Source organism: Polypterus senegalus, chromosome 18 (genome assembly GCF_016835505.1).
Source record: "Polypterus senegalus isolate Bchr_013 chromosome 18, ASM1683550v1, whole genome shotgun sequence".
NCBI classification, from domain to species: Eukaryota; Metazoa; Chordata; class Cladistia; order Polypteriformes; family Polypteridae; genus Polypterus; species Polypterus senegalus.
This window is the reverse complement of record NC_053171.1, coordinates 61,821,590-61,846,259: the sequence shown is the minus strand read 5'-3', so window position 1 is coordinate 61,846,259 and position 24,670 is coordinate 61,821,590. Positions and strand designations below refer to the sequence as shown.

At 36.9% G+C, this 24,670-nt stretch overlaps 1 protein-coding gene across 3 annotated transcripts in view; it reads right to left on the bottom strand.

Annotated features, from left to right (window-relative positions):
• The window catches only part of slc8a3 (solute carrier family 8 member 3), a 366,652-nt gene that overhangs the window by 126,326 nt on the left and 215,656 nt on the right, over window positions 1-24,670 (bottom strand). The window contains exons 1-2 of one of the 3 annotated variants that reach the window (XM_039741134.1): window positions 9,552-9,629; window positions 471-574 (exon numbers count right to left, since the gene is read on the bottom strand). In XM_039741134.1, coding sequence (XP_039597068.1) covers window positions 471-564 — 94 coding nt within the window. In that variant the 5' untranslated portion in view covers window positions 565-574; window positions 9,552-9,629. Of the gene's footprint in view, window positions 1-470; window positions 575-9,551; window positions 9,659-24,670 lie in introns of those variants that run through there. The other 2 variants (XM_039741132.1, XM_039741133.1) reach the window with 2 other exon arrangements.

Sequence of the window (24,670 nt, the reverse complement as noted above, 5' to 3'; positions counted from 1 at the left end):
ATGATTGTAGTTTTCTAAATGCAGCCTGAAGTTTTGACTGTTTCCTACTTACAAGTGAAGTACTTGGTGTTTAAACAGTGATACTTCTACAGTCATAGATCAACAGCTATATTTGAATGAATTTTTATTTCTGTTTTCCAACTTTTATGACTATAATCAAATTTGTGCAAGCCATCATCAAGATCAGTATGACACAGCAGGAAAATAGGCAAGTTTTATATATGTTGTCTCCTTATTTATCCCAAACAAAGTTGCAGAACCAACAACAAGGGAAACTCAAAATAAAAATAAGAAAAAAGAGGTACAAATACAGGTCGTGGACAAGTTTGGAGGCAAAAAAATTTTATATATATATATATATATATATATATATATATATATATATATATATATATATATATATATATATATATATATATAAAATCAGTTTGATAGGCCAAAACTGGTTTAGTTATGGCGCCCCCTCAGACCTGATATTCCTCGTCTCAGCCATGTTGGTTCACCAAGCACAATGAAGAAATTTTCTCGTTTTTCGTACTCTTCTGCATCTATTATTTTAACCATAATGGTCTTCCTGCAGCCACACAAGAAGAATAAAACAGACAGACAAAGAGAAAAAAGAAGAAGCAATAAGAAGAAGAAGAAAAAGTACATTGCAAGCAAGTTGGTTTTGCTGACAAAACAAAAAATGGACCCATCCTCATGCCCTGTGCTCTAGCTTGTGGCTTCAGCCCCTGGAAGCAGTAAGTAAAGACCCGCCACAGCACACCCTGCTCAAACTCTGCTCATGTTCCACCTGCCTGGAGTACAGTGAGGATTTGGGTGTGGTTTGGCAGAACTCTGAGGTCTCACTTTACTGTTACACTACAGTAAAGTTTAGGGCACATTGCACAACGGCAAGCAACAAGTGTGCAATTTTTGGATGAATGTTTCATTAATACAAACCCTTTTATGGTCAATCCATGTCAATCCAAGTTATTTAATATGTTGGTTCTTTGTTGTCATTCTTACTTATTAAAATTTCTTTTTGGAAAGTTTGATACCACTGAAAAGTTAACTTTTTTTAAATCATAATGTAGTAAAATGAATATTTTTTGGATTCTCTTTATTTAATAGATAGATGTGTTATGAATAATGGATACAAATGAAAGTGTAAGTACATGAAAAGAACTAAAATTGATGACACTTCCTCGGTCCCTAATTAAATATATAGCAAGCACTATTGGGTGGGCACACATTCCTGACTGGCAGAAACCCCATTAAACTAAACTAGCAGAAATCTTGTAGCCACTGTATTAGAATCAGATCAGGTGATAAAATCAAGTAGCACACAACATTCTAGTAACACATTTGTATATAAACAACAAATAATTTGATGTTTCCTATTCAAGAACACTTCCTTTTAATACATATCATTTTTAGGAGGCTGGTCCGCAGGGTTTGACAAGGTGTAATCACCTACTTTCACTATGAAAAGAAAAAACATCATGTATCCTCAGCAATACGTTTACAAAACAGATTATTCAGTGCACTTTTATGCAAAAAATAATTACATCTTGTATTTTTATTTAATCTAGTTGATTAAACAGTTGTTTGTTCAATAGTCTTTATTAACTAATATAATGTAACATAAAAACATTCCCAGAACTACATTGGGAGCTTAAAGTCTATCCCAGCACCACTGACAGCCAAGCAGGACAAAACCCTGGACAGGGTGCCAGCCTATTGCTATCTTCTTCAAATATAAAAGTATAATTCTCATAAATTATTATAGCTCTCTTCTCAGTTTATTTCTTGCTGAAATACTAAACAGACTCTAAGTAAAATATATAGCTGTCATCAATTTCTTAATATGAACAAAATGTGAACACAACTGCAACCATTCATGTGGCTATGCAGCACAGTCTTACAACATGGCAAAAGGAACACAGGTTATATTACACAAACAACCTCTTAAACTGACATTAATTATAAGTTTTAATATTATTCCTTCTACTGAATAGTGCATGTTTGTATTCGTTTTTATTAAATGTTCCTATGTTAAACTACTCAGGTGATATGTCTGACTGCTGGTATAGCAGTTAGTGAAGGTGAGAGGAGCTGTCTGCCAATCTGATTTCTAGAGGAACCATTTTGACATTGAAGGGAAAGGTTTACAAAAGCTGTGTGAGTAGTAGTATGGTATATGAGAGTGTGATGTGATGAGATGTGAAACACAATCTCTGGGATTATAGCAAATAACTTAAAAGACCAAGAGATAATAACGCTAACCAGAATCGTAGACAGAGCCAGGCAAATTGTCAAACCAGGAGATGAAAATATACCAAGCAAACAAAGCACAGTAGCAAAACCTAAGTCAAAGTTGAAAAAGAGAACCAGAAAAGAAAAAACAAACCTAGAACTTGGTCTACTTGAGAAGCAAACTAACTGATGATAACAACAAATCTTTTAATTCTCGTGGACAGGTGTCTTCATTGGGAAACAACTTTTCCCTGATGGCAACAACTACAACAACGTTTATTTATACAATATAGCACATTTTCATACAAATAATGTAGCTCAAAGTGCTTTACATTATGAAAAAAGAGAAAAAAGACAAAATAAATAATTAAAATAAGACAAAACTCATTAACATAGAATAAAAGTAAGGTCTGATGGCCAGGGAGGACAGAAAAAACAAAAAAAGTCCAGACGGCTGGAGAAAAAATAAAATATGCAGGGGTTCCAGACTTAAAGTTCAAATCCAAACAATATATTCAATCTCTTTTCACTGTTCCACTATTTCACCGAGTAATAATTTCTGTTTGTTTGCACTAATGCAATCTTCACTATCATTTTTTTGAGACTTTCGAATTTTAGTACTTTCATTATCTCTAACCTGTTCTGCATGTGTATTGCGCCAACATTTTTGAATTCTTTATGATGTTCTACTTTGTCATCTACTCTTTGTCTTTTATTTCTGGTAGGGTTAAATTTCTTGGCACAAAGCCTCATCTCGCGGGACGTGAAAGTATCTCTCTGAAAAAGTCACATGTCATCCTAGGCTAAAAAGTTTCGTCTCGTCCCAGGATTTTTTTAATTATAATAGAGAGATATTAAGGCATCTAGTGACATCATTGATGTGATGAATCTGAGTCATGTGACACATCGATCATGGCACATAAACAAAATGAACTTAAATACACTAAAATAAAGTGTATTATAACAAGATGTGGATGATGAAGGCAGAGCAAGAGGGCAAAATGGAAAGAATACAGATGAAAATTATAAGATATATGTAGTTGTGTCATGGAGTCAGAATAAGATAAACACTGAGTTAACAGAAAGACTTGGTGTTGTGCTGGGGACAAACACACTAATGTAATTTGGGCAGATTTGTTTGGAGAATTGCACACATTATGGAGATAAAGAAGCCCAAGGATGACATGGTTCAAGGTTGTGTCAGATGATAGGATGTTTGGGACCTCAGGGAACAGAAGAAAAAAGTTTACAGGGACAACTAGCTACCCTGGCTAAACCTGGAAACATGGCGATGATGATGATCTTGCTATGTAAATGTCTTACTGAAAGAAGAAGCATAAATATAAATGTTATTGTTCTGGTGAAATTAAAGCTAAACTGAATGACAACTGGAACTCACATTACTCAAATTATTACTATTGCCATATAAGCAAGAGTAGCATTAGCATTCAGTTTATTATTAAAGTACTTTGAGCAGTATAATCATTATCAATTCTATTTTTAGAATATTGGAAAATGATGTGTTATTATTATCATCAGTATTTCTGTAATATTTTTGAAATATCAGATGTAATACTGGATAGTCCAAAGGTTTTCATGTCCCTTCCTGGTAACCTACAGGTCTGCAGGTTTTTAGTCCCAACAGATTTAAAATTGCAGTGTCATTTGAGGATAGATGGAAACTGACTATCTAGACAGCTCTAGGACCAAAGTTGGATTGCACTCTGGTCAGGATAACAGTCCATTTTGGGGCACACTCATGCATATACCCATACTTAGTCATTCTAGGTCAATTAAACAAACACGGTATATCTCAGAGATGTGGAAGGAAACGAAATGTGAAGCATGCTGTGGCCAATCTGTACATTAATATCTAGTGCCTGGAGCTGCAAGGAAACAGAATGAATTACTGAACTACCATGCTGTCTAGTAGGTATTATTATCATTTTCTGTCGAAAACAACAATCCCAGTGCAGAGTTATGTGATTATTATTGTAATTATTGTCAAACCATGGTAATGCTACTAGTAAATTTCTTATTAAGGGTGGAAGCAAAGGTATAGAACAAAGTAGTATAATCTATCAATCCATTCCTAAAACTGGTGATTTAGTAAAATGCTGACAAGCACCATTCCTTTAACATTAAATGCAATACATGAACCCACTGTGAATAGGATACCACTCAATCACAGAGCAGTATGATATGCACAATTAAAACACATCCATTGACTATTTACAGCCAACCATTTATTTTTCAAGTACATCTATCAAATGTGAGAAAAAGCCATTATGGATGGAGAAAATACACAGGATCATTAGTACATAAGAAATCTGACAAACAAGAGGAAACCATTTAAACCATCAGACTAGTTTGTTTAACTCATAGCTAAGCTGCTACAAAGATGAGGACAGCATGGTGGCTTTACTCAAAAGAGTCAAAACCAGACCTCTGCAGCACTAAGCCACTATTGTTGATCAAAACATCATTATGTCGAGTTTAATTTTAATGTACTACTTTGGCAGTAGTGGTGTTAGTTTCAGTAGTACAATTAATGACATCATATAACCATCCTCAGGCTGATTGTACTTTATTATTGTCTCTAATGAAAGCATCAACATTCAGACCATTCTGATCTCCTTCCTAAATAATGGCACAATAATAGATGAGCGATGCTACATTAAAACACATCATACTGTATATTATAAAGATTCCTGCTATCCCTTAATAAACTTTAGTTTAGATTCAGCCTGGTGTAAAATGGCTGATTTACAAAACAGCACACTCTTCCCTAACTCAAGGATGGGTGATCTGGATTCATCTAATTCTCAGCTCTAGTTAAAGGATTCTTCATTACTCAGGAGACAGTCATTCAATGGCATAAAGATGAGGGTGAGCTAACAGACTGGTCTTACTTTTTTTTTTATATTACAACACTGCTGCTACTGAGGTTTTCGTACAGGGCTTGTTCTGAAAGGCACTATATAAAACACTTTGCTCATCACCCCTAAAGACAAACTTCTACTTTTCTAAAATCAGCTGATGATGAAGAAATGGTTCAAAAACACAAAACTAGAAGCAAGTGGGAGAAAAGACCAAGTGTGTTCCAGATTCATTGCCAGCTCAGCTGGAACTTGCTCTCTCGCCAGCAGCTACATCAAATGAGGTCACCTGACCCATCTTGATTTGTGTCATCTAGAATCCAGCCTCAGGTCACGGACAGACAGAAAAACGTTGCAAAAGTGGCATCAACAGAACATTCACTTTATCAGCAATACTTAATCTTTATGTCTCTCTCTCTCTCTCTTTATATCTCAATGGAATACTTTGAATACCAACTACAAAATCAATTTGCTAAAAGCACAGAAGTGCTATGGAGTCAGAGGCAAAGAAGCATAAAGTGTGACTTATTAAAAAACAATAATCACCTTGGATGGCTGAGATATCTGCTGAACGGAAAAATATGAAATTTACAAATAGCTCATTTTGTCTGTTTTGACTATCATAATGATGTGGTGCTGTTTACTTAAAAAGCTAATGCTTATAATGGTTCCTAGATTTCCAGCGGGGATCCCTTTGACTATGCATCATGATCATAACTGAAATCGCTTTTTCAAAAAAGGCAGGACTGCATGGGATATAAGCCTGTGGAGCATTTTGATTCAAGTAAATATGAAAGAAAATTAAACTGAACATAAAAAATTATTAGTGATTTATTTTCAGAAATATTTAAAATATAAATAAAAAATCAGTTTTCTTCACACAATGTATGCTTACATTGCACAAAATAGCACAAAGAGCTATTAGCCATGCTGTGCAAGGAGAAATCATATTTGCCTGTGTCTCATTCTATGGCTGAATAACCCCTTGAGGACTTCTGGTTTTTTCATTAGTCTACTCCTTCCTTAGTACACACAAGTTACTTATTTATACTTTCATGTTCATTATATTGGTTCTTTCTGTTCATGTATTTATTATATACATTTTTACATAAAGAGACGGCAGGGTGGCTTGGTAGTTAGCACTGGTAACTCACAGTTCAGAGAGGACTATATATATATTTATGGATTATTCATGTTTTCTTCATCTCAGTTTATTCTTTCTCCACTACTCCTGAAACATATTTGTTTGTTGAGAGAGACAGAGAGAGAGTAAGTGACTCTAAATTGGCTTCTTTTTAAGGAGTGCAAATGCATGTGTGCAAGTTCCCTGTAATGACCTGGCATTTCTGCAACCGATGCTGCCTGAATAGGATCCATCTCCCTCTGACCCCTAAAACTGGATTAGGCAGATTAAAAAGATTAATGGAATGAACATGCCAAACTGTCCACATGTTATCAGACATCTTCAACACCAGTGTTATTCCAACACTTCAGGGCAGTAGACATCTCACATACAGATGATTAAGAAAGTATTCAGAACTTTTCATGTTCTGAACACTTTATTGTGTTATAGATTTAATTTTAAATGGATAAATTTGCCATTTTCACCCATCATTCTACACTTAATAACCCATAACGATAGAGTGAAAACATGTTTACACAAAGGTTTGAAAAAAAAAAATCAAAAACTGAAATCTCTCCATTGTATAAGTATTCAGACCCACTGTTACAGCACTCCACATTGGGCTCAGGTGAATTCTTTTTGCTTTAATTCCCCTTTAGATGTTTCTAGAATTTGATTGGAGTCTACCTGAGGCAAACTGAATTAACTGGATATCCCACAGTTCACTCTGCATGGCAGGGCAAAAAGCAAGCCATGAAGTCCAATGAACTCTATGTAGACCTCCACAATCAAACTAACGTGGGGCACAGACCAAGGCAAGAGGATAAACCATGAAGTGTTCCTAGGAGAACTGTGGCCTCAAACATTGTGAAATGGAGGAAATCTGAAACCATCAGGACTTTTAATAGAGCTGGCCCTCTGGGGAAACTGATCAGTTAGGGAGATGACCAAAAACCTAATAATCGCACTAACAGAACTTCAGACGTCCCCTACCGAGATGGGAGAACCTAACAGAGGGAAAAACATCTCAGCACCACTCCATCAATGAGGCATTTATGGTAGACTGTCTAGACAGAAGGGCATGAGGAAGAAGATTCTCTTTTAGAACAAAAACTGAACTCTCTGGGCATAACTTCAAACACTATTTCTGGAGACCAGGTGCTGTTCATTACCTGCCTAACACCATCACAATAATAAAGCATGGTGATAGCAGCATCAAATTATGGGGACAGGGAGACTGGTTAGAATTGAAGGAAAGATGAATGCAGCTAAATACAGAGAGGCCCATGAAGAAAACCTGCAACATCTGAGTGGAGTGACAATTTGATGACCTGAAGCATGCAGCAAAGTCAGCGGCAGAGTTTATTCAGCACAAGGGTTCAACCAAAATCCAGACTTAAACACCATAGAACATGTGTGGAGAAACATGAAGGTGGTAGTTTACAGACACTTTGCTTCCAGTCTAATGGAGCCTGAGAAGAACTGCCAGGAAGAATGGTCTAAACAGCCCAAATCCCGGTGTGCAAAGTTTGCAGAGAATTACCCGCAAAAACTGTCAAAAAGACTTCTGCAAAGTACTGAATTATGGGTCTGAATACTTCTGTGAATGACAGCTTTCAGTTTTTGATTTTTAATACATTTGCAGACCTTTCTGAAAACATTTGCACTTTGTCATTATGGGTTATTAAGTGTAAATTGATCGACAAAAATGTCATATTTACCCATTAAAAGGTAAATCTACAACACATTAAAATGCACATAAAGTGAAGAGGACTTTCTGAATTCATTGTATATATAAATTGTTTATATGGAGGTGGCCAGGTCATCTGCAGAAAGAATTGCTCCATACAAATCACGGACAGGTCACAATTAAGTCATACGAAACAGAGGGAACCTGTAATGGGACAAATTTCTTGTGTAAAGCCAGTACTTAAGAGAGGCCCATCACAGTATGCTCTGTAACAGTGCCACATGGCCCAGGAGATGTGATGGCATATGGGACAAGAACAGGTAATCCTGCTTTTCAGATACAAGTGAACAGGTTGTAGAGAAAAAAAACAATGGTCAGAAATTTTTTAAGGGTACAGGGACACAAAGGGCTACTGGAGGGTACTTTATCCTGAAATCCGTAACAGAATTATTAAGCTACCCCTATAGTACTAGGGTGTTGTACCGTGTTAGCCATTATGAAATGTAGTGAGAAGTCAAGCAAAATGACACTTTTTATTGGTTAACTAAAATGATTACAAAAACCGAAAGCTTGCATATTGTAATCTTTTCAGTTAGCAAATAAAATGTGTCACTTTGGTTGACTTCTAAGCTACCCCTAAAACAGCAAGTCATTCTGGGGCTAAGCTGGCACTGACCCCAGAGAGATGTTTAAAAGTAAGTCAAGCACACAAGCTTTACTGAATATGGGCTGAGGAGAAAAATGATGACACTATCCTGGCTTGATAAGCAGAATCTCGAGAGAGAAACAGGCAGATTAATAGGATTAGCATGTCATCTAATAATTTAAAAAGAAGTTCAATAGCAATGGCCACCACCACTTCCATGAACGAAATGTTTAACAGGAATATGCAGGAAACTATCTCCCAGAGGTATCTCAGCTTGACCTGGAATTATATTATATTCTGGTTTCCAGGCTATGCCTCCTATTGGTCTCCTATAATGCATGCAATGACAACCGGGCACATTTTGCTTTTTGAGCTCATTGGTATACATTCTTTGTCACCTGAACTGAATAAAGCTAAAAATATAAGGGAGCCCCAGAGACCTGCAATTGGTTTGAGGTGCCATGCCAAGGCATGTAACTAGAAATAGAAAAGGACTGTTGTATGTAAATGAATGAGACTGTGTGTTAGAGTAAGCCATGCAATGGACTGATGTGCCATTGAGGTAAATCTTTGCTTAACATAAGGTTAAGTCAAAGCAACCATAACCCTTTACTTGTAAAATAGGGTTTTCTGTTCTCTCCTAACTTATTTCTGTATCAATAATGAATAGCTTCATATATCATATTCTAAAATTCTCTCATCATTTGTCAAATCTGCCATTTAACCACAATGCACCATAACTAGGATGAACTAATCAGAAATGCTTGAAAGAATTTAGTTGGGCTGCTAGAGGTGAACATTCACCCTGTGATGGCAGAAGATAGCAGAGTGTACTGCAGCGGTTGGACAACATTACCCAGACTTCAGCAGCAACAAATAAATAAATAGTAGAACAGCAGGACAGCAGAAGAGAGAACAGCGTTAGCCTTTAATTATTTTTTTTTCATACTCAGCAGAGGCTGGCTACTGCACCTTTTTGCAAACTCATGTCCACCATTCGTGGGTCAGCCAGCTCGATGAAGAAGTTCTTGTTCTTTTCATACTCCTCATCATCAATAACTTTCACCTGAATTGTTTTGCTGTGAAAAGAAAGAAAGAAAGAAAGAAAGAAAGAAAGAAAGAAAGAAAGAAAGAAAGAAAGAAAGAACAAATAGGTCACACCGAGAAAAATAAAAAGGGGAAAGGAAATGGGTAGATGAGATGGCACTGAAGTCATATTTAAAAGTTGATGAACAGCACGGCCCATCTTTTGTTTTGCTGCTTGAGGTCCTTCAAGGGTTAAAAGTTGAAAGGAGAGAGGCAAATACACACACACACACATACAGACACCCACCCCAAATAGTAACATATATATTAGGGTTGCCACCCGTTCACTTTCCACCTAGCCCATATTTTAGCCAATTTTTTGCTCTGAATGTGTTATTCCATGGTATGTTCCCTGGATTATGTTTATTTTATAGATTTTGCCATTTTTGGTCATTCTGAAGTTTTTGTGATTATTTAATTGTTAGTATTGTTTAATATTTATGTGCTGTGTATTTTCTTATGTTCATTGTTTTCTGTGGGTGGCACCTCTAGAGGTGGGGCCACTATGATGTCCCTGCTGAGGGACTGACCTCTTCCTGTATATTTCAGTATGGAAGTATGTTCCCCTGTGATTCACTGATAGTCTTTCGAAGAGTACATTTCTTCAGGTATTATATTTTTTCTACTTTCAGTATTTTCAATTTATGTCTTTGGATTACACTTTTTGGAAAATAGATTAGGACTTATTGCTATGGGTTGCCATGTTAGGCAATTCTTTTGCCTTATTATTTTTTGCCTTTTTGCTTTTTTCCTATTTTTCCTTGGTTAATTGAAAATGCACCTCTGCATTAATAGGCTGTAGTCTGCCTGTGGTATTTAGCACCAGACTGCCTGGGGTGAAGCCTATCTCTAGAAAGGCCAATGAAGATTCTGGTCATGTCTATGTAGCTTTTTGAATGCTATCACCCTTTTTTTCTATCTGGTGTGCAGTTCATCATAAGGCTTTCAGCTATAAAACTAAGTGAGCAATTTTTACTCAAAATCTCTGAAGTTTAATTTCTTCACTTTGATACCTTAGTTACCTAACTTTCAGCCTCTATGTCAAGTGGTGTTTGGAAAAAATAAGTCTGATTACAAATATCACATCTCTTTAAAGGTGCTTCAAGTGTGCATTTCTGGCTTCTGTATTCATTTGTCATGGTTTCTACCATGTACTTCTAGTTATCTGCTCAATTTTCTGCTTTTAACATTTGTTGCCACTATCTAGACTTTACACTGATTGTTTACTTCTCACTTTCTGTTAACCAGGGGTTCACCTGTTTGCCCAGAATCTACAGTTCTAAACTTAAAGGTTTTCCATTGCTTCAGCACTTAGATATCATTTTGTAACCCTATAAATGAGGCAGTTGTGCCACATGGACATGTCAACTTTGGAAATATTTGTATGCAGAAAGGGTGGCAACCCTAACACAACTGATTCTTAAATTAGCCAATGATATCAAATCAATACATTCTCCATTTTTAAACATTGATTAATAAACATAAATTAAAATCAATACTCATTCTGTTTCTTGTTTATAAATCATGTTTAAGCATGTCTGATTTAAACTACAGTAGATTAATTAATGCTGAGTAATAGAGAAGAAAAAGCCATCCTTGGGAACCTAGGTCAAAACAATGCATCTTTGTTTAGCTGTATGTTTTAGGCACAGTAACGTTTGTCTTGGAAAACATAGCATGCAGGACTAAGGACAACAACTGAATTGAAGTTCCAGCTAATGAAAGGATCAATGATGCTTTAATACTGTCTTAATAACAGTGAATATCAACTGATTTTTTACCTAGAATGTGTGATCATTGTCATATGTAAAAAATAAACAAGTAAGTTTGATTGAACTGTCACAAGGTGCATCATTGTCTTGTTCATTTTTTCTTATAAGTTAATATATGGAAAAAAAATTGCATATATGGTTCAAAATTTTTGTCAATATTGTTTCCCAAACAAAAATTGTTTAATTTATTACTCTTTTGAATGTGAACACTGTTTTGGTAGATGGCTTTTACCCTAGGGTCAAATATATCACTAAAAATACTAAGTAACTGGAAGACGGTGGTGTATTTTACGTTTTAATTTTGAACTCATCTTTTCCAAAAACTTTCATTTTTAATACAACAGGTAAAAGCCATAATGTGCCATTTTGTCTTCAAGCTTCATTATTCCCTGGTAAAGATTTCAGCTAAATAATGGAGTCCTGAAATTTCACAAAAAGGCTTATGTCCTAAGCTAACCTTATTTTTTTATTTTTTTGTCCAATAAATCTAAGAGTACTCAATGCCATAACCTAAAACTATACTGAGAATGATAATTTTAAAATATGAATAAACAACCCCAATGGTAAGATGATTCAGATGTACAGCATGAATGACACATGCCTTAAAAGAACTTCCATAATGTGCTTGCTTTAGGTCAGTTTTTTTAAAGAGGATCTGGGGTTTTACTCTAAAATGAAGGATCTTCTGTATTTATTTACAAAATGATAGACAGGTCAGGGTTATGTAACTGTCAGTCCTAAGTGCCTTTGAAAAGAAACTGGTATAAACAACAAAGCAAAGGAGACATTATCAGGCAATCAAAGACATAATCATCTTCATGAATAAGGTGTGAAAAACAAGGATAACAAGCATCGTTCAGACAAAATGCAAGTTCCACTTGCTGAAGGTTACAAACTTGGCCCTGTATGGCAAACCTACTGAAAATCAAAAAACTATGGGGCATACTGTAAAAGTAAAAGTGCTGGTTATAAGTAAGATAGATGCATTATTGTTCAGGGTTCTGCTTTCACTGTTAAAACAATGAAAAGAAGTACAAGTTATACGTGTATAAATATGACACAAATCTTGTTAAATAGCACATACAGTATATGTTCAATATATGAAGTGTATCAAAGGCCATACTATGGTGGAGCATAAGAAAAGAAGCAATTAAAAGAAATCCTGCATAATTGTCATTCCCACTTGATTAAGAACAATACATTTTATTTCCTTCTTTAAAATATCCTTACTGTTTTAGAAAAAAAAAAATCTATTCATCTGAGTAGCACATAGACCATTACAAGTTATATACGGAGTGTGATCAGACTTCACAATTTTACAAGGATAATCTTTGAATTACATGAATACTGTAATGTCTTAACAATTTACTAAAATGACAAAAATTTGAAGGTACAACTTGTATAATTTTTGGTTGAGGTTGAAGAAAATAACACTCTCTCTCCATAGTTTGTAGAACATATGACCCTGAAATATACAGTATAAGGCGATACAATATATATAGTCACATCAACCACTCCACTGTCATAAACAAGTGCATCTAAATTTATGAGAATAATATAACTAGTGGTCTACAACATTACTGTAAAATAGGTTGAGAGCATGCTCTGATTTTACAGCGTGTTGCCAAACCCACCACATAATTGAACCACCCAGATTAGGACCCAGGACAAAGCAATTGCAGATTAAGGGCCTTTGCTCAAGGGCCCAATGGAGTACAATGGAGTCACTTCTGGCATTTATGGTATTCAAATCCGCAACCTTCTGATTGCCGGCACAGATCCATATCCTCGGAGGAATCATTCTACCATTAAAATATTGCTTTCTCAAAAACTAAAAAATGTCTAAAAGTTAACATCTCTTTTTAATTGGAATTACAGAAAGAGTCAATCTACGTTCCTATCTGAACTATGGTCACAATCTCTGAGTAGTAACTGATAGAACTAGATCACAGATATATGTGGCAGAAATTAGCTTCCTTTGCAGGATGTCTGGGCTCAGCCTTGCAGATGGGTGAACAGCACAGACATTTAAGACATATTGAAAGGAGCCAGCTGAGGAGGCCTGGGCATCTGATTAGTATGCGTACTGAATGTATCCCTGGAGAGGTGTTTTGGGCATGCCCAACCAGGAGGAGCTCTTGGGGCAGATCCAGATCAGAAAGATTATATCCCCCAGCTGGTCTACAAATACTTTGGTATGCCCCCCAAAAGAGTTGGAGAAAGCGGCAGGGTAAAAATGCTCAGATTGCTGTTCCAATGACCAAGATAAGCACCATAAAATGGATGGATGTGTGTTAGAGGAATGCTGCAAATCAAAAATCTTCATCAGCCATGCTGGGATAAACATGATTCCAACAACCATGTTAAGTAAAAAGGACAGAACACAGTTGTGGAAGAGGCAGCACAGGGACTGCAGATGAATTAGTATATTCTGAAAAACACTGAATGAAACTAATAGGCCCCTTACCTCACTTAAATCTGCCTTTACTGATCTACCTCAATTAGTACATTTTAAAGTTAAAGGCTATGGTTCTTAGATGAATGGTGAAGTCATCTCTAACTCAGAAAACCTTCAAAAAAACTGAAACATCTAATACTTGGAATAGAAAGCTATAAATAGGGGATTTTAGAGCTTACCATGTTTGTCCTGATCTTATTCAGTCTTTATGACATATTGTTTTTACAATTTCTATTTTTGGGTACCTGCCATCACATTGAACAGAAATGTAAATTCTTTTATGCTCTTTGAGGGATTTAACCCAGTATTTATTTTTTCACAAACTAGCCTTCCTCCCCAATCAACTTTTCTGCTTGATCCACTTGCCAGTGAAGTTTACTTTTGTTATGCAGAAAAAACAAATAACTGCAATTAGCTTCTTGTGATGAAGGACCCAAGAGATCTCTTCCTCTGGAAGGTAAAATTAATTTCATTGCTATTAACTTGAAAAGAGAACATAAAATAAGTTGAGAGGTAAACTGCAACATCCAAAAGAAACCAGTAACTAAAGCATTGGTTGTATACATTATGCGCAGTTTCTCCTTTTTCTGGGACCGCAAGCCATGGCCTAAGGAGAAAAAAAGTCAATTAAAATGAAAAGCTAAGCACAAGTGGAGCAATGTAAGACAAGAATTTCAAAGGATAAGTGCTGAGTTGTAACTGCAACAACAGAGAACCCTTACTCTTATTATACAGAGAAACACTGTCTACTGACACATTTAAAGCAAGGAAACAACAAAATGTTCACTCACACCATAGTCAGTTACCCATTTACACATTCAGATAACTTTAACTTATTGGATGAGTCTTCAGCACAAACTCTGAGAGTTGTGGAGTGAAGTTACTGTGCTTTTATACAGTGTAGTATCTGTTGTAAGTTTTAACAGAAAAATAAGAAGACGCATGCACATATAAATAAAATATCCTCTTGCAAACAATATAAATCCCTTTAAATTTAGAATATTGTCTTGTGGCCTAGTAGCAACCAGGGGCAGCATGCCCTGAAAAACAATCTGATCAGTCACTGTTGATAGAGGTCAGACTCAAAGGCCAGACCCAGGATGGTCTGAGAGTTTATCTTAAAGAAATATCAGGCCCCTTCAAACATAACAGAAAACTGGTTAATGTCAAAGCCCTGGTTTATAGCAGCACTGGCCTATTGGCCTCACATTTTCTTAATTATTTGCTATACTTTGTTTATGGAGATGGCCACTCTTTGCATGTTTGTTATATCCATTCTAAATTTATATTAACATTTTATTTAATTAAGTATCACCACTTGGGTTCTTTCAGAAAATGTAAAAAGAAAAATGGATACATCAGTAACATCATTTTCTTCTTTTAATAATATTGTGTTTACAAGGGTTGGTACCAAATCTACTCATGTGGAAAGGGAGGCTAACCTACTGTAAATGTTATGTCTCACAATTTTAAATTTATGAAGAGCTTCAAAACTGAGGTGCCTGGGCCAGAGTCAGAAGACAAGATGCTAAAGCCACAGATAAACATGTGATGTCCTAAACCAGGAGGAAAAGAGAAATAAAAACAAGATGACAATGTTAGGAGACAGGAACTAGAACCTAAACATTTATGACTACTACTGAGAAAACTCAAGGACTAATAGTCAAGACTGAGACTAAATTTAATCATCTTCACATACCTAAAGTCACAATTAGGATATAGCTAAAAACACAAGAATGGGCCTTAGGTTAAGTCATATTTACTTACTTCACACCTAAAGACAATAGGACAGCAGACCAAATTACTAAGTTACAGAAGCCCATCAGTGTGTATCACAGTTAAATTAAAAATACAGGTTCCTTCACTGTTATCTATAGGTTAAACTGAAAAATTCAATCGAAAGCTAAAAACTCTTACAAATAAAAAAGGTTTGTTTAACTAACAGCTAAAATGTCCCAATATCTCATCCAGATGCTTCTTAAAGGTTGTCAAAGTTTCTGCTTTAACTACAAGATTCTTACAACCAAAATTCAAAATTACATTTAGAATTTCCAGACTTGGGGAGTCTTGAAAAAAGACCTCACAATTGCACCAAAGCCAGAGATGCCTCAACTAAGAAAACAAATCTAGATGACAAGATTAGCTCACAGCATCAGAGAAAAGTCAGGTCACAAGTGAAAACCCCAAACAAAGGAAGAAACAGAATGAGTGAACAAAATGTATACACTAAAACTCACCTCTAAAAGGTCTGTATTGAACCAGCGGCATTACTACAAAAAGGATCCTCTGACCTACACGTTAACATGTGCTGTCTCTACTACTCCAGCATACTGGTAGTTTTCAGTGATAAGTGAAATTCAGACCAGTTACAGCTACAAAGTACTATTCTTTCATGCTGCACTAAGACTTTTTGCAGACCCTCCAGCCCCCATCTCCAGCACGAGCAAATACACTTGCATGCATGTGCCCTTCACTGAGCATGCATCAAGCGCCAAGTCAAACCTCCCATCCCCCCTTCCCCCAGGCAGTACATAATGCACGCACAAGTCTCCAGATTCATCCCAAAGACCATTGCTGTCAGCAGGCAGCTTTCTAGCTGTCAATACTGCATATTTCTCATTATATAAGCGAACAAGTGCAGTTTGTTCAACTGGCACTTTGCTCCTGGCTTAGCCTTCCTATTGAAAAGGTCATTTAATCTTATTCCTTTCAAGTTACCTGAACTTGCATTTGCATGAAATCTGCACCATCATCATTTGTGGAGTCCAAAGAAAAAAACAAAACAAAACAGAATGTTGTGCTTTGTCTTTTAGAGTCATACAGATCAACAGATATACTTAAAAGCTAAACTTAAAAGAAGTTCTGAGGTGGCCTTCTGCTGTTATGCACCTAAAATCTGGAATAGATTGCCAATAAGCATTCAGCAGGCTAATACAGTGGAACACTTTAAAAAACTGCTTAAAACACATTACTTTAACATGGCTTTCTCATAACTTCATTTTATTTAATCCTGATGCTCTGTATATTCAATTAATTATCATAACTATTCATGGTGGCTCCAAAATCCATACCAACCCCTATTCTCTCTTCTGTTCTCTTCCCAGTTTGTTTTGGTGGTGACCTGTGCCACTATCACCTAATCAAAGCACCATGATGTTCCTACATTGAAGGATTAAAGGCCAGAAGTCCACATGACCATCATCATAAAATCCTTAAATGAGAACCCTAAAAACAATGAGGACAGATCATTTATGTTAGGTAGAATGCCCAGAGAGGGATGGGTGGTCTCATGGTCTGGAACCACTGCAGATTTTATTTTTTCTCCAGCCGTCTGGAGTTTTTTTTTTGTTTTTCCTGTCCTCCCTGGCCATTGGACCTTACTTTTATTTTATGTTAATGAGTTTTGTCTTATTTTAATTCTTTGTCTGTTTTCTCTTTCTTCATCATGTAAAGCACCTTGAGCTACATTATTTGTATGAAAATGTTCTATATAAATAAATGTTGTTGTTATATGAGGCACAGAATGTGATCTATCTATCTATCTATCTATCTATCTATCTATCTATCTATCTATCTATCTAATCGTATCTTTTATCTGTTTATATAAATATATTTCCCTGTAGACGCTGTCAATTGTGTAAGAAACCATTTTGATTAAAACTCTACTAATATATTATGAACATACATAGCTTTAACAAATGAGAGTGAATTCCATCCATCCATCCATTTTCTAACCCGCTGAATCCGAACACAGGGTCACGGGGGTCTGCTGGAGCCAATCCCAGCCAACACAGGAACCAATCCTGGGCAGGGTGCCAACCCACCACAGGACACACACAAATACCAAGCACACACTAGGGCCAATTAAGAATCGCCAATCCACCTAACCTGCATGTCTTTGGATTGTGGGAGGAAACCGGAGCGCCCGGAGGAAACCCACGCAGACACGGGAGAACATGCAAACTCCACACAGGGAGGACCCGGGAAGCGAACCCGGGTCTCCTAACTGCGAGGCAGCAGCGCTACCACTGCGCCACCGTGCCGCCCTGAGAGTGAATTCCTATAGGTTAATTCTTGAAACGTAACTGTTAATTCAATGACAGTATTACAAGGGCTGATGTTATAGCGTGCAGGCAGGTACACAACAGAGGCAGACACAGCAGTAAGGGTTGTTTATGAAATGTTGGCCAACAAAGAAGAAGAAGGTCACGCAAAGAACAGATTGGAGAGGGCTGTCAATTTAAGGCTCCCTCTAGCTACCATTGTCACTCAAAATTCAGCCTGTGGGAGAAGATGTGGAAGTTCTCTTTGAGAACTAAAAGATTTTACGGAAGGGGCTTTGAAGGAATTTATTCTGAAATGGCAGTCTATTATGAGGGAAAGGGTCACTGATTCAATAGAGTTTCCTGCTTCATACTACCTGAGCAGTTACACATGACCCTGCATGATGAAAAGGTCACCTTTTTCATCTCCTTCTGCTGATTTTGGCCTATACTTTCAAATTTCACAAAGATAAAATGAGATCTAGACTTCTAAGATCTGAATATCTGTCAATATCTCCCTCACATGTGAATGCAATAAAAGATTCATAGAATACTGTCATTTCAAGTTTTACCACTATGTGTATATGCACACAACTGGCCATCATAGCCTTGGGCACTCTGCAACTTGAATGATTCTGGTCAAGTCCTGTGTACTACTTCCCACACTTGAATGAAGAACATATGAAATTTGACTGCAAGAGGTCAATTTATTATATTATTGTTTAGATTATTTGCACAGGCTCCAGTTCTCCAACGATCAGCAACAGGGTTATGACTATTGGTCTTAAGAGCTTTTCAAAAGAGAAAGATGAACTTTAGGCCTCTGCACAGATGATTACACAATTCATCAGTTCTCCAATTTTCATAACCCACTTACTGCAATTCAGTGTTGCTGTGTAATATAATTTAGCCAAGAGATAGGGATGAAGTTTAGCCCCTAGAGAGACAGGCATAACATTTTTACTTTCAAAATACTGAAGCATCTTACTCATCTGAATGACACTGAAACAGTGTTGGCCCTTTTAAGGAAGCTGATGCAACTAAGCTCCCTAAGAAAGAATTATGTGGTTTAGATAACCACAGAGGTGTAGTGACAGGTTAATATTGGCTGCTTAATATTGTCCCATGTACCTGCAAATATATGTTTGTGTTTAGTATCAAACCCAAGGATGTAATAGTTATATAAAAATGATTTAGGCTGCATGAGGGAGAAAGCTGGCATGAAAAGGGACAAATGCTTTGGGCAGCTGCAAAGGAGTATTCAGGTAACAATCCCCAAATTGGAATACTATACTACATATGCTGTATGTCTGATAAAATAAAGTCATACATCAAACAGGAACTAAAGGCTAACATGAGGTCTCATTATTGCCCAAACAACAATAAAAACACATTTTTGCTTGCATCTACATCTATGGTCATCCAGTAATGCTGTGTTAGGAAGAGGCTATGCTATGGTTAAGTTTGTATTGCCAAGACACAGCCACAGTGATGTAAGTTTATTTGAGTTTTCATTTTTATTCCAAAACACCTCAGCATGAGAAAGACAGCATGTCACCTCAGTGAGAGCAGGTTGTAACAGTTTATGGTTCAAAGTGTTCAAATCTGTTAAGACTTCACAACCAAACTGCTCTTCTTATGTTTCCTAATATGTCAGATCTGATAAAAAAAATTGTTTCAGTTTTTTTAACAGTTATAGTCACACATTCTGGGAACTTAATCAACAAAGAATTTTAACACACAGCAGTGGTGAGGCTTTATTTTGGCACCTACTGGATGAAATATTGCTTTACTAAATTTATTCATTGGGCTCTGGTTCTGTTAATGTGTTACATTCTATTACAATACGTGGGTTTTCTCTGGATATTTAATTTTCCTGTCACACACCAAGAAATGTGCAGGTTAACGGGAATGATAATTCTAAAACTGTGCTGGTGTGAGTGATCCTCAGTGTCTGAGTGAGAGTGCTCTGTGAAGAACTGAGGTCATGTTCAGGGTTGGCTTTTGCCTTTTAAACTTATCCAGTACTAGAATAAGCTATGTCACAAAATGCAACAGGGAACTGTAAGGAACTAACATTTACTCCAGCTACTGTAAACTTACTTGGTAAATTATTAGGAACACTGAACTAATACTGGGCCATGCATCTTTTTGTTGTCAAAACCATCTTCATGGCATGGATTCTTCAAGATGTTGGAAACATTCCTTGGAGATTCTGGTCCACGTTGACATGATTGGATCACATAGTTTCTGTTGATGTGTCAGTTGCACATTCATGTTCTACAGGGTTCAGGGGCCTCATGTATAAACAGTGCATATGCACAAAAATGTTGCATACACCTGTTACCATGCTCACTTCAAGATCTATAAAAAATAAACTTGGCATAAAGCCACACATATCTTCATGGCAGCCACACAAGTTTCTGCTTGATTTGCAAATTGGTGGGACTTAGTGTAAAAGCAGTATTACTGTTTCTGTGTTTTGTCCCTTTCGTTTTTAGATTTGGATCCATAATGTGAAATTTATCAAATATACCGAAATTCACTTGATTGTAATCATTCTGTAACTGTAATGGTGCATGAAATGGCCAAACTATTACAACTACCATAGCTGCTTTAGCATTGTTAGAAGACATCACAAATGGAAGTATTAGAAGAGAGTGTGTATTAATAGATGATGATGACTGGCTTCTAAATCGATTTCGATTTCCAAGAGCCATCCTCTTGGATCTGTGTGCTGAACTGGAGGTGGCTTTACTAAGGAAGACTTTGAGGAAATGTGCTCTAACTGCTCCTATGCAAATTCTGTCCACCCTCAGGTTTTTAGCCACAGGAGCTTTTTATTGTGAACTTGCTGAATGATCGAGTATTTAATAATCATCACTGAGTTGCACCATTCCAGCTGTATGGGATGGTATTATCCGTTTGTCATCCAGATAGATAAGATTTCCTCACACTGTGGCTGAACTAGCAAACATCAAAGCACAATTTGCAGCAAAATCTGGTTTTCCAAATGTAATTGGAGCGGTCAGCTTCGCACATATTGCTATTGCAGTGGCGCTGGACAAGTTACATCAGTCAGGGATGAATCACCAAAAGAATAAGCTGGTATTTCAAGCATCTATAGCTGGAGAGCCTATGAAAACGGCAACTCTGCACAGTCACAGCAGCTTTCCCAACCAGGATAGCGAGTCACCTCAAAGAGCCATGTAAAAAGCAGAGAATTAATCTGTTTTAGCGCTTGGCTCGACGCTACACTATGAAGGCACCTTCATTGAATGAATTTGCTTATATAAATAAGAAAGCATTTCCACTCTTTTAATGTGTTGCTCTATAGTGCACAGAAAGTGTGTTGCATTGTGTAAGCATGTAGCATGCTGCTTAATACGTCACATAATCGTGGCTTCCTTGTACCTGAAGAAATACGGTATGATGAATCTGATTCCAACCCACCAAATGATCGGCCAAATTGGACAGTGTTACATCTTTGTTTGACTATAATTAGCAGAATGTAAAAACAGGTAATCAGATGCAGCATTTATTTTTAATCTGTTCATTTAAAATGTGGTCACTGTGACATAGTATAGCCCTTATATTCCTTAGTTCATTGGCCAGATCTCTTACAGCATCCACTATTGCATTTTGTGACTCTAGAACAGCGTCTGTCAGCACACAGCCAGATGGCCACCCAACAGTTTACGAGGCAGAGGTGTTTCAGCAGTCAGAGCCTGAAGATGTGCTGGGCACAGCAGCACCATCACTGCCTGGAGTCGTGTTCTCAGCAGTCCGAAACAGAATAAACAGACAGTGGGCTAAGAATTGACTTTTCACTTTGACTTTGATATCTGACAACTACTTTTTTATTTCAGGCATTGTGTGACTTTCTGAACTTCAACTTTTCAGTGTCTCTGCCATGCTGTTTCACTTGTTTTCCTTGCCTTCACTTTGCATTCACTGAAATTCATCTTTTTTCCATGTGCTTTTGCCATTTTCGTTTAAAAAAAACACAGAACGAAAGGGGTTATTTATATTGGTTAAGAGGTGTGGGGGCCATCAGATGGCAGCACTTGATGCCTCAGGTGTTTACGTGAAACCCATGACTTAATCTTGCTTTTGATTTACATTCTTTAATAACACTACTTTCTACACAGTCGTTAATGTCTTACTGAAGATAAAATGTACATTTTACTTTGTACTGTCAAAGGCTAGAATAATTAACATCACTGGCATCCCCACTTGTATTTAAAATAACACTATGAGATTTAGTTTACATATTCTAGATTTAAGTGTTGTGTTCTGTAGTTGTTTTTGATTATTATTGGAGTTATATTTTATTGTTATTTTGTCACATCTTTGTTGACATTTTCCAGTGTTGGCACCATACTGGTTGATATGGACACTTCGCCAGAAAATAGCTGCAGAAACTCATGTCACATTGTGATTACAAGTAGTACTAGATACCACATTACTTAAGAGTGAGGGTCTGTAATATCTTATTGTTATTGTAAGGTTTTGCTTGATTAGGAATGTTCTCAAATAAAGCAACAATTCACTATTATTCTTATTTTGCCCCATCAAAAAAGTTTGCCTCGTCAAGTCCATTTAGTCTTAAAGATTAGTTTCCTGTTTTGTATAATCAGTCTCTGCTACTGTGAAAAATAAACCCAGTATACAGTAATCCCTCGCTATATCATGCTTCGACTTTCGCGGCTTCACTCTATTGCGGAGTTTATATGTAAGCATATCTAAATATATAACACGGATGTTTTGCTGCTTCGCGGGTTCTGTGGAGAATGGGTCTATTTACTTCCTGTAAATGCTTCCTCAGTTGGTTTGCCCAGTTGATTTCATACAAGGGACGCTATTGGTGGATGGCTTAGAAGCTAACCAATCAGAGCACGCAGTTAAGTTCCTGTGTGCTGAATGGCTCAGTGACGGAGCGCCGAATTAGATTCCGCGACGTTAACCAGGAAGTCTCATCTCGCTCATTCAGCATCAACGTGTTTCGCTGTGTAAAGAGTTAACTTTTGCGCTCTTTTGTGTTTATCTTTGTGCATAGTCAAGCCCTTCATTATGGCTCCAAAACGATCTGCTCCTGCTACTGCTTCAGGGGCCGTCCCCAAGCGCCAACGGAAGATGTTAACAATTGCCGAAAAGGTAAAAGTTTTGGATATGTTGAAGGAAGGGAAAAGCTACACCTCTGTAGGATGCCATTACGACATCAATGAGGCTACGATTTTTTATTTCAAAAGTAGGAAAGGAATATAAGAATACAGCCGCAATGTCCTTTTAACCCGGGTGCAAAACAAGTTGTAAGTGGATGTAATAAGGCAGTAGTCTGGATGGAATCTGCTTTAGGGATTTGGATTTAAGACTGCCGGAAGATGAACAACGGCGGTGCTACACAGTCGCCTGAAGAGGCTCCTTTAGAAGAGCTGTAACGCTCTCCTTTGTTGTGCAGTAAAACTAAACTCATCGTTATCGGACAAGTCATCATGTCATTGTTGATGAGTAACCATAATTAATTTTCTACTTACAGTACTTAGTACATGTACATACGTTTAGTGTCACTGTACACACATTTACTGTGTACAATTTTTCTTGCATTGTACGTATTTATTGCTGGTGGCCTGTCTATCGTAATGGCTGTAACATATGTGATATCGGAGACACTCGATATCTTTAAAATAATATTTAGGTTTTACTGTATATAAACAGCGTATTTACATACATAATTTCAATGAATCTTACCTAATATCTAAGAGAATACAAAGGGATTATGCTGTATAACTGTGCGGGGAATATTTATAAACAGAGTGGGAGAGTTTATAAGGGCTTAAAATATATAAAAATAACCATATAAACATATGGTTTCTACTTCGCGGATTTTCACCTATCGTGGGGGGTTCTGGAACGCAACCCCCGTGATCGAGGACGGATTACTGTACACGCTTTCTATGCGAGTTGATCTACTTAGTCATATAAAACAACTGAATGTGCTAAATCATAAAATTGTAATTTTCATAATTTTTGTCCTGAGATATCTGCATTTTAATTTCATTGCCACAAATGTCTATAGCCTGTTTAGAGTTTTTTAAATGTTTTAACATGCTTTCCTGGAGTTCATCATCGACCTTCTCACAGTAGATTGTGCTTCCACGTTGGGCATTTAAAGACATCCTCCATGTGACTTCACAACAGCTTTGAGCATTTTTCCATTACTAATGTAATGTTTTGAATTTTCCCAGACCTTCATGTGCAGCATAAATTCAGTTAAATTAATTTTGACTCTAACTTGCGATTTTAAAATTGGAATTCCTAGTTCTGCCAATTCTGCCAAACAATCATAAACTGCAAAGTATAAGCTGTTACAGTACTTTCCAAATAATTACACAGTGCAGCATATATAGACAAATATAGTCTTCTTCTTCTTTCAGCTGCTCCCGTTAAGGGGTTGCCACAGCGGATCATCTTCTTCCATATCTTTCTGTCCTCTGCATCTTGCTCTGTTACATCCATCACCTGCATGTCCTCTCTCACCACAGCCATAAACCTTCTCTTAGGTCTTCCTCTTTCCTATTCCCTGGCAGCTCTATCCTTAGCATTATTCTCCCAATATTACTCAGCATCTCTCCTCTGCACATGTCCAAACCAATGCAATCTCGCCTCTCTGACTTTGTCTCCCAACCGTCCAACTTGACTTGGCTCTCTAATGTACTCATTTCTAATCCT